This window comes from Nelumbo nucifera, chromosome 1 (assembly GCF_055504915.1).
Source record: "Nelumbo nucifera cultivar China Antique chromosome 1, China Antique-T2T, whole genome shotgun sequence".
Lineage (NCBI taxonomy): Eukaryota > Viridiplantae > Streptophyta > Magnoliopsida > Proteales > Nelumbonaceae > Nelumbo > Nelumbo nucifera.
Window position 1 is genome coordinate 132,838,607 of NC_142649.1, and position 18,602 is coordinate 132,857,208.

The 18,602-nt window shown below is 36.6% G+C and overlaps 1 protein-coding gene and 1 non-coding gene across 2 annotated transcripts; both read right to left on the reverse strand.

The window, feature by feature from the left end:
• Positions 1-4,312: 4,312 nt before the first annotated feature.
• LOC104608217 (uncharacterized) lies at positions 4,313-6,038 on the reverse strand. The gene is made up of 3 exons (XM_010274134.3): positions 5,652-6,038; positions 5,078-5,303; positions 4,313-4,968 (listed from the first exon to the last, which is right to left on the reverse strand). The coding sequence occupies exons 1-3, from the start codon at positions 5,931-5,933 to the stop codon at positions 4,547-4,549; spliced, it is 930 nt and encodes a 309-aa protein (XP_010272436.1). The 5' UTR covers positions 5,934-6,038; the 3' UTR covers positions 4,313-4,546.
• Positions 6,039-14,031: 7,993 nt separating this feature from the next.
• Positions 14,032-14,135, reverse strand: LOC148803841 (U6 spliceosomal RNA). Its single transcript, XR_016081761.1, has one exon. It is a non-coding gene; the product is annotated as a U6 spliceosomal RNA (small nuclear RNA).
• Positions 14,136-18,602: the final 4,467 nt, after the last annotated feature.

The following is an 18,602-nucleotide window of genomic DNA, read 5'->3' on the forward strand; positions in this document are numbered from 1 at the left end:
ATTCTTTAAATTAGTCTTTCCTTCACTCCATTATCTCCCCTTTTCAAAGTGTATTTGTCTCAAATAGAAAAATTAATGACAATATTCTGATCGCTCATGAAATGATTCATATGGTGGAAAAGAAAAAAGGGAGATCAGGCTTTATAGCTTATAAGGTTGATATGAAAAAGACTTATGACAGACTTGAATGGGAATTCATAGAGAAAGTCTTCAACAAATTTGGCTTTTACAAAAAATGGGTTGACTAGGTCATGACTTGCATCAAATCAATCTCATACAAAATTCTGATTAATGGGACCATATCAAGGAAATTTAAACCAACAAAGGGTATTAGACAAGGAGATCCTCTCTCTCCTTACATTTTTGTCTTATGTGCTGGAGCCTTGACTAAGAACTTAATGGAGAAAGCTAACAAACCCAAAATCCCTACTAGTTGCAGAGCATCAAAGGGTGGGCCTTGCATTCCAATTCCGCAATTTGCAAATGATTATATCTTTGCAAAATCTACTATCCCAACCTATGTGAAAATTAAAGAGGTTCTTATGAATTTTGCTAAAGCCTCATGTTAGAGCCCTAATTTTGCCAAGTCTTCTCTAAAATTTTCAAATAACATTCCTGCCATGCTCCAAAGAATTAAGGCTAGAATGATGAGAAATCCTAAAGGTTGTGTTTGGTTTGAAGGAAAGAGTAGGGAAAGGAAGGGAAAGGTCGGAAAACCTTTACAAACCTTGTATAGATTTTCCTATATTTCCCTTCATTTCCCTACTTTATCCTTCAAACAAACCAAACATAGCATAAGAGAAAAAAGATGCCGCTTATTTAGGAGCTCCTATTTTAAATGGCAATGTCAAAAAAAAATAGTTTCAATGATATTAGAGATAGAATTAACAATAAGTTCACTAGCAGAAAGAAAAAGACATTGTCTATTGTTGGTAGAATTACTCTTCTTAATTCAACAATCAGTTCTATGTCTCAATTTGTCATACAATTGTTTAAAATTCCAAATAATGTGATTGATGACATTGACAAGTGCTAAAAAGATTTTCTTTGGCCTAAGGGTAATGGTAAAAGGGCTTTACATTTATTGAGTTGGGATAGAGTGTTCTACCCAAGAGGTAGGGGGACTAAGTCTTAAGAATCTTCACTAGGTTAATGAGGCTTGTTTAGCAAAGCTTGGATGGAAAATTTTAAATGAAAGACAAAATTTGTGGATACAAGTGGTGACCCAAAAATACCTAAGAAAGAAAAATTGATGGAGTGTCATTCCTAAGAATGGAATCTCTTAGACTTGGAGGGGAATTTTAAATTCGAGAAATTTGCTCAAGAGGGATGTGGGATGAATTGTTAAAAATGGTTCTGAAAGTATAATGGGTTGACTCGACCCCAATTGAAACAAAGAATAGAGAGCTTTTAGGTGAAACAAATAATATCAATGAGCTGCTTGTGAGTAATGTAATCAACCATGATAGAAATGTTTGAGAGGAGAATTTGATTCACAACTTAGTCCCTACCAGTATATGGAACAGCATTAGATCTATTTTCTTGCCTTCCGAGTTCCGACCCAAGGAAGGATAAATTGATATGGATATCGGACCCAAAGAGTGTGTTCACAATTAAATCGGCCTATAAAGAGTCAATTGTGATGCATAGAGTGATAGAGGTGAGGGTGGTCCAATTATGACGGTTTTTGTCCTATGACGTCACCCAACAAAGGAATTGTTAGTCCATGAAAATAAAGGGGAGGTTTAAGTCTTTTACCCCCTTTTTTAAAGGAAAGAAAACCACCATTAAGAAGTAAAGAACATTTGTTGAATACAAAAAATTGCACACGTTTGTATTGACTAATTCAATTTTAAGATTCAGCCAATGTTTTTGAACCGTTGTTGACCTGGATGGTCAGACCATTTGGACTAGAAACCATCTAGTCAATCGGTTCCATTTTATCCCAAACCCAGTCCTTGACAAAAAAACATTGAATTGGTCAATGACCCATTGACCCCACGGTCGAACCATCAACTCGTTTAATGGTTTTTAGCCATTTTTTATTTTAATTATTATTTTAAAATTTTAAATTTCTTTATCAAAATGGACCATCCATTTGAACCAAACAATCAAACTATTGACTCGAACTGATGGCCAAAATGGTTCCGGTTCAAGGTCGGTTTTTAAAACATTGGATTCAGAAGTTCACAATCAACATAACATTGTCCCAACCCATATAGATGGGACAAAGATTAGATGATGAATCAACAAACAGTAAGAAATCATTCTAACAAATAAATAAGGGCCCGTTTGGCAAGTCTTTTTAAGAAAATCTTCTTGTAGCTCTCATAGTCAAAAGATGCATTGAGCTTTTGACAAAAGATCTGGGCAGCCCGAAGACCGTTTGGCAGATATGCATCTTTTCATGCATCATTTTGAGTCTTTCAATGCGAGATTAAAACGCAAAAGATGCGAGAAGCTTCATTTGGAGCTTCCTGAAATCAGCCCAAAATGGGCTTCTCGTGTCTTTTCGGCGCCCCATGTTTTGGTGGCTAGATCTTCCACATGCTAAATGGGAATAGACCAATTTTCGATTTTCCCAACTTGTAAACAACCAAAAGACCGCACGAAGCCCTAAATATGCTAGCTTAGGTGGCTCATTTATTTAAGTATGCTATTGTGTTCTTTCTTTCTAAACTTCTTCTCCTAACATTTCAAATTTTGCATAACACGTGCAAAATATGGTATATTGACAACAGTCATTTGCATGAACATGCGAACCCACCATTTACTCACCAGATTTCATAATGAAATAAAATGCTAAAAGTACAGTTGTTGAACCGACCTATTCAAATTTAAGATTCACAATAAGAAAATTAATACAAAAATAAAATCGTACAAACTTGTTTATATGACTCTTCAACCCTTCAATTAAATATATTCTCCAGCGCCAAGCTTTAAAGGGGTGCATAAAGTTTCGAAGTAGAGGTATAAGTTTGATGGGGTTAGGTTAGATTGAAGTCAACCCTAACTTGAACTCTCAACTCTAACCTAACCCAAACCAATGCCATCGATTGGTTTGGGGCTGGAGACTGGAGTATTCTAATTTATTCACTTCAAAAAATTTGGTGGTGGTGGTGGTAGCCGTAGCCCATCCCCCAATCCGCAACCCTAGTGACAGTGGGATTTTATCTCAAGTCTCCACTATAATTAGTTTGAGAATTTATCAAGTCAGTCACCATCAATTGATTTGATTTAGGATGAATTAATTAGAGTTAATTAAGGCTGTCAATGGACTTTGAAAGTCTAATACCCGATTCGACACTAAATTTAAATGTTGGAACTTGCATCTGATTAATAATCATATTGGATGTAGATTTAACCCCATCTAATTTAATTAAAATTTATTATTTTATATAATTAGCATAAATTGTGTATATACACAAATATTATATACAGTTATATAAAATTTATTACCAACACATTAATATTTGATAGTTATATGCATTTATCATACATGTATAATTTGATCCGATCCGATTACAGCCCTAGGGTTAAATAACTCCAAAATGTGTCCGGATTGCGACTGCATTTTGGAAACATCTCTACTAAAATACCCTAGTCTTTAAAGTTGAAAGTGTTGATGCACATGCATTCACACCTACATACAAACATGCATAGTTGAATACATGTTTATTTATATAATGTGGGTTGCAATTTGGTGGGGGCCCAATTCGAGCTTTTGCCCTGGGCCAAAGCCTCGCCTTAACTAATTAACTTTGGGATTGGGCGTAAGTCGTAACTATATTTGAGGCTTACGCTTGAATCTATATCTCCTGCCCACACAGACTCTGCGCACGTCTACCCACATAATATTGCAGTGACACATGGAGATGTTTCCGATTCAGGGAGACAATGTATTGTGAGTAGAAGTGGGCAGAGTTATGGTGGGCAGGTGATCCGACAGTCAGCCTTTAACCTTTTCGATTTCAAGAATTAATGAATTCCTGCAAAATAGGAATATATCCTCTACTTTGCTCAAGAAGAATAGTCTGTAATTTACTACACAATTACAGAGGACCAATATCCTCTCTCTATTTTTGTGGTTGATCCGACTTCTTTGGTACTAATTCCTCTTTTTCATGATAGTTTGCACTCAACTAATCATCTTAAAATTTTAACACAAATTAATAAAGTGGCCAAGTTCTGAAAATTCCCGCTGCTTCACATAAATATACAACGTTTAATATTTAAATATTTGCCAGAAGAATATGCTACAAGAACAAAACTACCATTCAATGTTTCGGAGTAAACAGATGTCACAGGTCACTTTCTTCCGAAATCATCTGTATTTGATTATAACACCAATCTCAAACAACAAAACTCTGTATTACAAGGAAGAAAAAAAGGCGGCAAACAAACAAATCTTGTTTCTGTGATTAATAATTCTTTTATCCTTCTATATATATTTTTATTCTCTTCGAAATTTACAGAGGAGAATATACTGTAAGCTTCAAAGTGATACAAGTAAGAAAGGAAACAAAACTGAGTTTTGATCTTTGAATCACACAACTTCAACCGCTGTACAATGTAGGTTTGGCAATTTCTCTAGCAAGTCGAACGTTAGCATCGACGCTCTTGGCTTTGCCGGCCGGTCAGAAAATCCCACCGGAAACAATGGAGCCGGCGTGGTTCGTTCGCACGGTCCGAACCACTTGGCTTGCATGTACTTGTGCTTCCTCCAAGGGGCCATGTGCATCTTGTTTTCTTTCAAGCATTCCTTAGCAGCAGAACACAAGATCTTGATTAGGGTTCTTAGCCTTTCAGCCTTTCCAACGAAAACTTCGGGAAGCCGGTTGATTAACCGGTTGTATTCATCCTTTGCTCTTGCCACCTCGAACTCAGCCCGGAAATTCAATTCAATCACCACTCTCACCTCCCCCTTCTTAGGACTTTTCTCCAGCACATCCAGGTAGGTGTGTTCTCCTGCAACAAGGTAAAAATAGAGTGAGTCACAGTTCTTCAATTAGATCAAACTTCGCTTAAAATCATCAAGTTCCATAATTTCGGAGACGGAAGTAGGAATCTTGCATACCTGATGGGATGTCTGGAGAGCTCCTCCACTTGGACTTGCATATGGCACAGTCGTAACCGGCCTTGCGAAGATGGTCCGAAACTTCTCGCTGCAAGCAACTCCGGCAACCTCCGGTTACCGGCCTCCGGCAAACGCAAATATTTCCTTTCAACTGGGATTCTCTTAGGGCCTCTTTGGTGGCTTGTCTGATCTTTGATTCCAGAGAACTAGTCCTGGACAACGTTGCCTGAAATTTGGTGAATTTTCCGGTTAGCATTCTCGTCGCTGCGATTATCGTCAAACGTGTAATGACAATAATACCCTCATGAAGAAAACAGAAAAGACTAGACACAATAGATATCCTTCCCTCCCTCGAAAGATGTGACATTGAGTCCCCAAATGGGGGCCCAGTTGACTATAGCCCAAAATTCAGATAATCATTGCATACCCTGGAAACCGAAATATCCAGGGCGCTGTGGCCCAAAAACATCCCGATTAATCGGGCGGTGCACACGTTTATCCCTTCGAGATCTCGAAACTACTGGTCTACAGAGATCTGACGACGGTTCAAGAGAAAGACAAGTATGCAACTTACGTGCACAAGCTGGTGCTGCTTCTCCCAGAAAGCTTTGGTCTGCTCGGCACTGTTAGTATTCTCCTCCTCCTCCTCTTCCTCTTCGTTGACGAGGAAGTCAACTCCATCTTGGTTTTGCCCACCGCCATTATCGAAACATCTCTCCGGCGACTCTTCGCCTTCGTCTAGAAATCCGAAAAACATATCAGGCATGCTCGGCTTTCCGCCGAACAATTCAGCCTCGCCTTCACTAGACTGAAAACTCCGGTGAAACACTGGTATTCTCGCCATCGCTCCGGCCATGGCCCCTCTGCACTCTCTAGACTCTAGGTCTGTGTTCTGGAAAGTGGAATCTGTTTCCCGAAAAGTTCACGTGCACTAGAAGCGGTGAAATGCCACTGCTTAGTGATTATGCTGCTTGTCTTATATAGCTAGATCTTGGCTAAGGGCGGGACCCATCAGCCAACGTGGGCGAACGGTGCGCCGCGAATATGTGGTCCAGGGCTTAGTCCACGTGGAAAATTGTCATTGGAAATGTGTATTAGAACAAAGCAGTGGTTTCGGTGGGTGGTTGAATAAACAGCTGGGATCCACGTCAGTCTGATCCAATTATTAGAGCTTCCAAATATTATCCGGATCTATACGACTCGAATATCATATGCTTTTTTTTATTTTAAATTTCTTTTTCTTTTATTTAAAAAAAAAGTGTGCTACGACCAATAAATAAATGCTAAAAGCGTTGTAGCTTATCCTAATCTTTGGGGCGTGTGGGGCCACCAGTCAAATGAACCGAATGATGAGATGCCAGCTGCAGTATCTGACGCGGAGGCCACGTGGCCTTATCCACGGACGTGGATACCTTGATTTTATCCAATCGGGGTGGGACCAACCTGTCCGTCCGGCTGCCCCCCTACCTACTTATATAAACAATATTAGATTTTTGGACTAGTGTTAATTAAACAAGATTAACCGACTAATCTATGATTACATAGCCCAAACTAGTGGTTTTGCCTCCTCTTTTTGGGTTGACAGAAACATCCCGCTGATTGTGAGAATTGAAGTCCTAATTCTGGAAACAGTTGGCTGGTAATTGTTTTAATTTTGGGGGCACTTCGGTCATTAGAAAGGATAGAGTGGAATTCTCTGGAGACCGGATTCCTAGAACATTCCCATGGGCGGAGAGAGAGAGAGAGAGACGCCAGTTTCGTAGCCGTAAAGGTGTTTTACAAACCTGCGAGCGGCTGGGTCTGGGGGCGGTCCGAACTGTACAAGACTACAAGGCCGACAAGAGGCGGGTTTGGACCGCCACAAAAAAGGTCGCGGGCTGGTCTGGTGCTGGTACACGAACGGGTCCAGTTATTTATTACTACTGTTTTTGAAGTAGGTCCGGGGTGGAAATGGCTGGCAAATAATAATGTGGACCTAACACTAATTCGGGTATATCCTATTTTCGATAAAAGGACACAGGGCGCCCTTGGTTAGAGTTAACCGGTTGCGTGGAAATGGGAAGTCTGGATCACCATAGATAAATTGGGTTTAGATAAAATTTTTAAATCCGTTGGTTTGGGTTTGGATTCTAAAAATTGGGTCTGACTATTTTTTGGATTGAGTTCGGGTTTTTTCAAATAAGTTTAGCCCGTGTCCGAGCCCAAGCCTGAACTCGACCCAATAATATTAAATATGTAATAGAAATATTTTTTTGATGGTTTAAAAAGGTGCTACATAAGTTTGGGGGTAGCACGTTCCCACAAGTCACCCTTACAAATAGACATTAAAGCATCTGAAGATTACAAAGATTGAAAAATAAACAACTTAAACTAGCCTGAGCCTCGTTAGCCATTCAATCCGCAACTTAATTTGCTTCTTTGAAGACATGTCTGTAGCTCATCCTTTCCTCCAGCAGTTCTTTGATCCACAAACAATCTTGAATGATATTCTTTAGGTTCCAATGAGAGGTTCGGTTTTTTAAATACAAGATGACCAATTTTGAATCCTCTTCAATAATCACTTTCGAATCTCTGAAGTTAAATGCTAGGTTGTGAGCCTCCCAAGCTGCCTAAGCCTCTGCATTCTTTATAGATGAAACACCCAATGCATATCCTTTGAAATCGGCAATTTCTCCAAAATGGTTCCTTGGTTTCTTGCAACTGTAGTTACCGAGCACAATCCATTGCTTCTAAGGGGCGCATCAAAATTTATCTTTATCCACCTCTCATCTGGAGGGGTCCAAGTTATATTCTTCCAATTTTTTTTTCCCTTTTTGGATTTGAGTCCATTACCAATTCATTGCAAAGGCCTTTATAGTTATATCAAATATTAATTGAAGGGAAACCAAAATATTAGAGAAATATCTATTCTTTCAAATTTGTCATAAAAGATGGGCGCATCTCTTGTTCATCTTTGAATTATTTTTAACATCTTCCTCATGGATTTGACACTACCACCCCTTTTGATTGTTATTGTAGTCATGGGGATTTGGAGGAAGGAATGGCAGGAGAGAGATTGAGAGAGGAGAGGATGAGAGAGAATCCTGGGTTTTATTATCTTTGGGTCATGGGTTGTGACTTATGAGGCAACTATTTATATTATTTTCCTTTTAGCTTCTTAATAAATATTATAAAATAATATTTAAAAATAAAATTGAGTTAGCACAAGTGACTAACCGTTAACCACTAACCAAATGGTCTAATTTCTTATATCGAAATTTAATTGGATCGGTTTGGTTTCATTCGAGTTGAAAGAAAGGCGAAGGAAGATAATAAAAGTAGAAGCGATTTCTAGGTTGACGGTTTGACTGCCCGATTTGGATGAATAATCTATTTTAACATAAACAAATTAAAAATTAAAAAATATTTTAAATAAAAAACAGCCAAAACTGTTAAATGGATCGAGAGCGAAAATTGTTATTTGGATGATTCCCAGGCCGAACAGTTTTGAAAACACCGACTCTGGTCGATGGCTGTGGGCATTGGATAATTGGATCATGTTAGCTTTTTGAGTCAACAAAGCCTATTCCTGGGACCCGGCTGGCTCCTGGAGGTTGTGGGTAAGGAGTTCGGAGGTGGACATTCCCAACCTCCCCCCACGCTCTCATGGGCACTGCACACGCCGGTTTGTCGGAGAATGGTCCTCAACAATCAACATGTCTGTAACTCTAAACTCAATAATTGATGGAGAATTTATTATAAATTACAAATTCTGAACCCACATATTAGTTAAGGGAATCTAGGTGGGTACAAAAACAAAGGTCTATCCCATAAGTGATCGTGGACCACTGGGGATGTCAGTAGGTCGGGTTAATTGGTGAACCCTCATTGACCCTACCTATAGGGTTTCGGGTCGGGTTTGGGTTTAGGTGACGGCATCGCAGCATTTCAAATATTTAGGTATTATTCACCCCATCGGGTTTGCGTATAGATATTAATATGTTACATGGTTTTTAAAATCAGACTGGACCGAATGGTTGGACTTGAAAATCAGGAACCAGTTATCTGCTTTATTTTAAAATTGCTTTTTGGCAAAAAATCATTGATTTGGTCAGGGAATCGTAGATTTGAGTGATCAAACCGTCAATTTGGACAATGGTTTTTGGCACTTTTTTTATTTTTTAAGTCAGAACAGGCCATTCGTTCAAACTGAATGGTTGGAGTTAGATCATTCGACCTAGGAAACGGTTCCCTCTCCGGTCCAATTTTAAAAACCTTGATATATTATGTATATGATGGTACAATTTAGGTTCAATAATTCCCTTTTAAGCCCTGTTCATTTTTCGATAAATTATTTATTTGGGTAAATGCAATTACCTGAATAAGTTTTTCCTGAAAAACACTTATCTGAGTAAGTCCATTTACCCATGTTCTTTTATTTCCCAAGTAAACAAGGCAATGACCATTTTAGCCATAAAAATCCATTATTAAAAGCGGCATTTTCAAACCATTCAAGTATTGGCAATTTTCCCTTAATGTGGGAAAGTTATTTATCCATCTAGGAGATGGGTATCACTTTCTTGAGTAAGCGATACCTAGAAAAATAAACTTTCCTTGGTCTCCTTTTAAAACTAAAAAATGAACATAAGATTCTTGGCCAATGAAAACCAAAATCTCATTGATCAACTTTTTTTCTCTCAAAATCCAAAAAAAAAACACCCCCTTAAAACAGTTGAATTGGATTTAGATAATGCATCTCAAAGTCAAAATCTAATTAAGGTCAAATTAAACCCAAACCGAATCCATAGGTTCAAAATATCGATGTACCCTAATATATTGGATGGGGGTGTATCGAGTGTTATTTACCACACATATTTCTTTTTAATCTTTTTTTCTTCAAAAACTATTAGTCAAGGGGGTCGGTCTTGGGCCTGCGCCTATCTTCTAAAATTGGTCAAAACCCAAAAAATCCTTATTCAACAAAGTATCATGGTTGGATGCACTAGGTGAGTGCCAGCCCAATAATTTCCTCTTCTTTTAAACTTGTAATTAGTTTGTTTTATTACATGTAACCAACTCTGCATTCTTTGTCTTTCATTCAACATCATTCCATGCAACCTTTCTTCTGCCATTATTGTTGTTGTTATCGAAAGAGTTCTTCGTGATCATGACTTACTAGTTGATGAAAATAGGGGTGTCAATTGGACTGGATTTGGTCCAATCTGATCCAGTTCAATGTGAGTCCATTATAAATGGATTACATCTAATCCAATTTAATGAATGTTTTGGAGCAATTTGGATTGGTTCAATTTAATGTATGGATTGTCTAATCTATTCAAATTCATTTTGATTTAGATTAATTTCAACCCAAACCCAGTTCATTGACACACATATCTTGTTTCAATGGATCAAATATTGGCTTAATCCAACCCAATCTAATATAAATTTATTATAGACGGACCAGGTCCAATCCAATCTAATAAATATTTTAGACCAAATTGATCCAATCCAATGTCTTGTTGGTCCGTCTAATCCATCCAAATTGATTTTGGACTGAATGGGGTCCAATCCAAAACCGATCCATTGACACCCTTAGATGAAATAGCCACTCCACATCACTTCAAAGCGGAATCACAAGAATAAACCCAATAATTGCGACATCTGCTTCACTACTCACATCTTTCGCAGTCCCTTGTGGCCTTATATTGAAAATATCTCATTATAAGTATGGAGATATTTTCGATGTATGGTGTAAAAGGCTGTATAAACGGTGTGAGTACTGAAGCTGATCTTAAAAACTGCAAGCTTTTTATGGTGGTATAGCCAGTATATCTTACTGCATCCTATGTTGTCTCAACCACACACACAATACCCGAAATTCAAAATACCATAATGTATTGATACATATTGTGTGATATCAGTGTTTTTAAGTCATATTTGATTTGGACAATCGGATCATTGGGTTTAGGAATCATCCAAGTAATTGGTTCCATTTTATCTTTAATCGGTCTTTGGCCAAAAACTGTTAACTTGATTAGTGATTTATTGACTGAAATGGTCGAACCATCAATTCATTCTACCCAAACAACAGGTTTTGATTGTTTTTATTTTAATTATTTTTTTTATTTTTTAAGTTGAAAAAGGCCATATCCTTTCAAACCGGTTCTAATTCTGGGTCCGTTTTTAAAACTTTGTATGATATACAAAATACTATTTACTATGAACTAAGTCATTTCTCTATATATTTAAACATTAGAATTTTGCTTTGAGAACATCCCATCTGTGCTAACACTGACTAACCTACTAATTATAGGGTTAGCAAAGGTTAAAGCCATATAACAGAACCATAGAAAAAAAAAAAAAAAACTTCTTCTGATCCACTCAGGTAACACACCAAATGACCCCACTTAATTTTGCCACGTAGAAGAATTCTATGACCTATTATAATCATCAATTTGATGATGTCCACTAGATTGGCCAGAGCTATGCATGAGCTGTAAAAATGTCAATATTTATAATCAAGAAATCACCACAAATAAATAGCATGCATCCAGAATAGGGGAGGGGATCCCAATCCGACAAACTGCCACTGTTTATAGCAAACACTAAACAGAACAGGTTTGTTAAGCAGAGTAGTCCTTCCATGTGATGAAAGACCATATGTAAGGCGGATTTTCTTTAGCTGTAACATGGTTTCGCGAAATCACAGCCTTGTAGTATAGTTATGACCCCACTTTGATGTCACTTCATCAAAAGCTTCAATCTTGTGGATTGCCGACATGTTTACAACCTTCATTTATGATGTGTTAACGTCTGATTGGGTTTTGTAGCCCGTTGTATACATCTTGTTTATAGTTTATAGTGTCCACTAGTTAGAACCGCCATATAGCCAAGCCATCTAGAACCTTCAATACTGTTCTTTGTTTGTCTAAGATTTTTTCCTTAAGAAACAAGAATAAAGTAGAGAAAATTCTATATAAACTGTCTAGAAACATCTGAAAATCTAATGCTGAAAAACCAATCCACGTTGACATAAGATCCAGATACCGGTCCTTTCCTACCCTGCATGTGAAAGTCTATCCATGATCCATGTACGTGAGAATAGTGAATGAATGGATGAATCAATTAACCTTAACTTTGATAGCAAAAATAGTTTGTTTTTCGATTCAAATTAATTTAGTAGGTGTTTGGCATCGGTGCAAATGGTGTTGGGCATGTGAAGTTGCTGAGAAAATTGTGTTTATTTTTTGTTTGGAATTGATGCTATTATATAGACATTTTGTGAGAAAATAGTACTAGTTTTGATTAGTATCAATGTCCACAGTAATGTTTTCAACAATGATCTATATTATCCAACATCAAAGATCATACCATATCATTGCACCATTGGCAGCAACACACTGTTTTCTCCGAAAATATATTAAATTTGGTGTTGCTCCAGGCCACACTTTCCCGATTTTCAAGGCGTGGTCTAGAGCAACATTTTTTTCTGAAAAAATGATACCAAACAAGAAGACGTTGTTTGAAGTACTGCTTTTTCTGATAAGACACCTACGTGACACCATTTTCTTAGAAAACAACATTGATGCCAAACACCCACTAATATTCCAGCACAAAAAAACTTAAACCCCATTTGATTTACAGGAATAGGGTTCTGAAATCAGAATCGAAATGGGCTATTCCGATTCCAACTGTTTGGTTGGATGGAATAGGAATTCCATTCCCATTCCTGTTGGAATGTCACTCTCCCATTTGAGAGAATTGTCATTCGTTCTCCCTCCCTTGGGAATGAAATCTCCATTTCTACTGATTTCAATTCCTATTCCCATTCCTGTACGAACCAAAGAGGCTATGGGAATAGACCATTCCGATTCCAATTTCAAAGGATTTTGATTCCGATTTTGATTCCAACTATAAACCAAACGGACCCTTAGCTTCCCCCCACTATTATTATTTTGTTTTAATATAGATGATAAAGAAAACAAAATTTTCATCTTCACAAAACGTGGCAACATCTAACATCTATGGTGCATCCACTGCACCATGCAGACAAAAACGTAATTGTAAATATATATTTTTAAATATGAAAGTAGATTTTGTAAAATGTAAATAATGAAAAGTAAGGATTCATTTGGTTTTGGTTTATAGTTGGAATCAGAATTAGAACTAGAATTAGAGTAGTCTATTCCCATAATCTGTTTGGTTCAGACAAAAATTAGAATGAGAAGTAAAATTAGTTGGAATGGGATTTTATTCTTTAAGGAGTGGAAGAGAATGGCCATTCCCTCAAATAGGTAAATGCTATTCCACCAGGAATTGAAATGTGATTCCCATTTCGTCTAATCAAACATTTAGAATTCCTATTCCGCCTAACCAAACATTTAGAATTGGAATGGTACAATCTAATTCCCATTCAAAACCCCTATTCCTGCAAACCAAATGGAAGGTAATAAGTAAACTTTAATGTGATTAGTTGTACATAGTTGAACGTTAAAATGTAAAGCATAAATCAAATGCTTCAACACACACAAAAAAAGGAAAATCATTCTTTATAAATTGAAAAAAAAAATATAATCTAATAATTTCCATAAGATAGATATCAATGCATAAAGAAGAGAGAACAAAACTGGCATGGGGTCTACGCTTGTCCTTGTGTTGTGCCAAGTTGAATTATGGATAAGTTGGAGGGGAAAAGTAATCTTATACTTTCTAGTTTCTTCCAGAGTACTGTTGACATAATTTTATATTTTCTTGAAGATTCCTTACTGTTTTTTCCCTTGGGATCGAGATGATCATTATTCAACTTGTGCGTTGCGTGTCGTAGGCCAAGCTAATCTTGTTTGTATCGTTTCTTAAGAGATAATTAAGTTTTTATCAACACAAAATTTTTATTTTTAAAAGAAAATAAAATATATTAATAAAAATTTTCAGCATGAAAATCTTTTTTTTTTTTTTTTTTTTCTTGAGAGACCAGTTAAGCTTTGATAATTTTCTTGATTTGTGCGAGTCATCCTTGCACAGGGCCATGTTAATATTCTCCGTGTCATTCTAAATTTATATAGGATATCTCTAAAGAGATAGTTAAGCTTTCATCAATATGACAATGAAAATAAAACTTTTGTCTTCAAAAGAAAATATATATATATATATATATATATATATAAATCGAAATTTTCATCACGAAAAATATTCCAACTTGAGATTTTATAATTAAAACACCTAATAGAGAAGAAGTATTCAAGCAGAAGCCAGTTATCTGAAGAATATAAGAAATTAAGACGAGATTGTGTCCTTTCAATGGAGTCTGTAAGTGTCCCATCTATCAAAGACAGGATGTGCCAAGTTTCATTAAATATATAATGTAGTAAGTGGAAAAGAAAATCCATCTACATCTTATCCTTTTCCAAGGACCTGACATTTTTTTCTTTTTTCTAAATATATTTGTTAAGATTCCTTACTGATCTTTCCCTCGCGTCTCACCATAAAAAATGAAAAAAATAAATAACAAAAAAAAAAATCCAAACTTTCTTCTCTTTCTTTCTATTATTTGGTATTACTTCTGCCAGCTCTGCTGGAGGTCCACTGGTTACAACCATACAATATAATTAGGGTGGAACAGGTGGTGTTTCATTGATGGTTCTAAAAAAGTTGGTATGGTTTAGAATTAATTTAGAGAAAAATGTATCAATTATATTATTATTTTTCTTAAGTATGACATGTGAGTATTGATTCTGTGGCACAAATGTACATCTAATTTCACTATCTACTTTCTGATCGTAGAATTATTAGAATAGAAAAATCATGATTGAAGCTGAATTTATATTGGTGTGTGATGGTGAGTCGGTGAGACACACCAACCAAAAACACCCTACGTGTAAAGGGATGGAAAGCCAACCTAAATTTGCCAATGGTGGGCTGAGCTCAAGTGCTTGGTCCAACCTAACTTAATTAGCGGTAGTGGCTGTTTATAACAGCTGAGGTAGCTGACTTAGTGTCTATTTGGGAGGGTTGAAGCAAAGTGGGTTATGGTTTTTTTGGAGATCAAATCAGCCTCCCACAAGATTGCTCCCCACAACATCCCATAATACATCTCTGCCATGTATTGAGAACATCTCTCGATGATAATCCCAGAAATAATGGTCATCATTAGAAGATATTCCCAATACACAGCGGGAATGTGCTGTGGGACATTGTGGAGGGCTGATTTAAAATCGGATTTTTGAGGTAGGCTCTACATGGACAGCCTATAAACTATGTTTGGTGAAAATTGAATAATTGTAAGAGCCCAAATCGGCTATCAGTTGATCATTTGAAGAGTTTAGCTCACCCCCAAAGGGCTGTTTAGCCGGAGAATATATATAATGATTGACTCAACTTCAGTTGTCTCACTACCAAAATACAACTTCAGCCATAATAATTTGAGGACAGAAGAATCAATGATTCACAACCTCCTTAAAATTTTCTTCGTTAAAAGACAAGCAATAAATCATTCAGTCCTGCCACTTCCTTGTTATCAAAAGGCCCTTTAGTCTATTTAAAATCTTGGAGGAGTTGATTTATCAGATTTTAAACCTCTTTCCCAGGTTTGGTGATTGGATTTTTTTTCTTTTTTCTTTCTTTTTTTTTTTTTCACATGATAATGAAATGACCATTCTAAGAGAAACTCTTTTCTTTTTTAGGTACCCAATTAATGGGAAACATCTCATTTTGAAAAGATGGTGGGTGGGCCTATTGAGTAGTGATTGATGGGCTGATGGCCCAAAATCATTTAAGAAAAGATAAAAAGCACTTACATATTTACTCTTTATAGTCATTAATTAATAGGGGCACTATTTCACAAATCATGTGTAGAGGTGTAAATCGGGCTGTGCCGCCCGTGGTTCGGCACAAACTTAGATCAGTCTGGCACGGTATATATATATAATATTAATAAAATAAATAATTTATTTAATTATTATATATATAAGTAATTGTGTACATAAAATTTATATAAAATTAAAATTTTAAATTTTGTTATTTTTTAAATAAATAGCTTTGGCCCGGTTCACGGCCCGACCTGGCCTAAAGCTCGGACTGCAGACTAGCCCGGCCTGCGGCATGGCACGGTACGGCACGGCACAGGCCCGCACGGGCCTGGGCCATGGGCTGTGCTGGGCCGACCCCCAAATTTTTCACAAGAAAGGTGACACGACCCACTTTACACCTCTAATCATGTGCATTTGCAGGTAAATCAGAATCCTCTGAAATATGGTTGGTTTTGTTTTGTAAACTATGTTGTCAAACACACCCCCTTAAATTGACAAACACCCCCATTTTGTCATATTAATATGAAAAGAGGGGGAAATACTAATACTCTGAAAACAACAGAAATTTGTAAAACTCGCTCTCTCATATTCACTCAAATACCTTGACAAGTGAACTCCCTGGTTGGGAAGAAATAAGTAATTCACCCTTAGGTAATTCCATACTTGAAAAGAAGGTAACCTTTTTCTCCCTTAATTTCTGGTAGGGTCTTAGGTTTTTGGTTTTTCTCTTACATTTATTGTTGGGTTTAGTTTTAGTTCTTCCCTATGAGATCCCTCACAAATACCCAACTCTTTTCTAGAGAAAAACTTGAGACTGAAAATACTATTGAGGCGGCCATCATGCTAGCTCATACAGCCATGGCTTAAAAGGAGATAACGAACCGGTTGGCCACAACTCAAATTGAGCTCAACCAAGAACCAACCAAACTTGAGAGAATATTGGTTGTCCACGTTTGATAGGTTCTCACCACATGCTCTCTTCACTTGACACGTTAGCTCATACAACCATTGATACAGCACTTCTAATGTTGCATGAAAACCATTTGAACTAATGTGTCATGTGAGTCCATATTAGCTGAAACTGATAACTGCTGTGTAACCATTGGCATTAATAATGCCCCGCTTCAGCTATAAGCTGAGTCCGGATTTGTAACCATTAATAAGGATTAATGCCACTACATTTTTGCACCTGAAATGTCAATTTGATGATTATACAAACAGCCTCCTACACATGCATTTTTAAGCAGTGTCTGTTTCAACCACAAACAACCTCAATTATGTCTATTTGCATCGATAAAAACCCACAACGTTTCAAATGGAAATAGCATTGGTTCCAACTTCCAATCACAACTTCAATATCTCACTTCAGGTGCACGACTGACATGGGGTTATTATTGGTTTCACAAAAGCCATTACGTTCAGCTAATCTGGGGATTGCCCAGAAACTCGACTCCAGCACCAATGAAATATGGGTAGGGATGGCAATTTTCCCAACCTGATAGAGTCAGGGATGGAGATTGCCTTGCCGGGATCAGGATGGGAAATGAATTCATTGCCCTATTCCAACCTTGACTACATATATTAAATATATATTATACTTAAATATATACATATAAAATATTATTTATATTATATATATCATCCCCATTCAAGTAGGGAAAAATCATCCCTATCCCCACCCCATTTAGGTAGGGGTGTCAATGGATGGGCTTTGGATTAGACCCCATCCAATCCAAGATCAATTTGAACGAATTGGATAGACTAACAAGAAATACTGAATTGGACCAATCCGGACTTAATGATCCAAAGTATTTATTGGATGGGATTAGACCTGGTCCACCCCATAATGAATTTATATTGGATTGGATTGAGCCAATCTCTGGTCCATTTATAAAAGATAAGAATATAAGTGTCAATGGACCAGGTTTGAGTTAGAACTAATCTAAATTAAAACAAATTGGAACAGATTGGATGGTCCAAAACACTCATTAGATTGGATTAGACTTGATTACTTGATCCACTTATAATGGACACACCTACATTCTGCGTGTATTTAACATAAAATTAGGAAAATAGGAAAAATTGTCATCCCTAGCTTTAAGCCTTGCAATTTGCCTGACCAACCAAAACTAGATCCGTTACTATACAGTTTGGTGATCGAGAGTTGGGCTTCGCCTTGGGCACGATAATCATCCCGACCCAACTCACCCGAGTTTAGGGATGAACATTATTCGGTTAAAACCGAATAACCAAACCAAAAATTTCGATTTCGGTTTTTTTGGTTTTTGATTAAATCAGTTCGGTTTTTTGGCTATTTCAACTTTTGGTTTCGGTTTTTGGAATTAAAATTTCGATTAACCAAATTAACCAAACTTTTTATTATTATATATAATATATAATATATAATATATTTATATATTAATATACAATATACTGAAATTTGATTTCATAATATATATTTTATAATATATAATATATTATATAATATATATAATAGAGTACATATTATTAAAATTCGGTTTTAACTGAAATAACCAAAAACCAAACCAAAAATTTCAGTTTCGGTTATTTTGGTTTTTCTAAATTTCGGTTTCAGTTTCAATTTTTATTTTTTTAGTTTAATTTTCAAATTTTCAGTTTATTCAATTCGGTTTTTAACTGAATAAACCGAATGCTCACCCCTACCCAACTTTGCCTTGGGCACTGACAAGACACACTCTTCACCAATAAACCAAACAAAA

Coding starts and splice junctions, on each gene's coding strand:
- LOC104608217 (XM_010274134.3), bottom strand. CDS start 5,933: ATGGCCGGAGCGATGGCGAGAATACCAGTGTTTCACCGGAGTTTTCAG. Junction 5,304..5,651: donor AGCAGCACCAGCTTGTGCAC/GTAAGTTGCATA, acceptor ACCAAATTTCAG/GCAACGTTGTCCAGGACTAG. Junction 4,969..5,077: donor CTCTCCAGACATCCCATCAG/GTATGCAAGATT, acceptor ACCTTGTTGCAG/GAGAACACACCTACCTGGAT.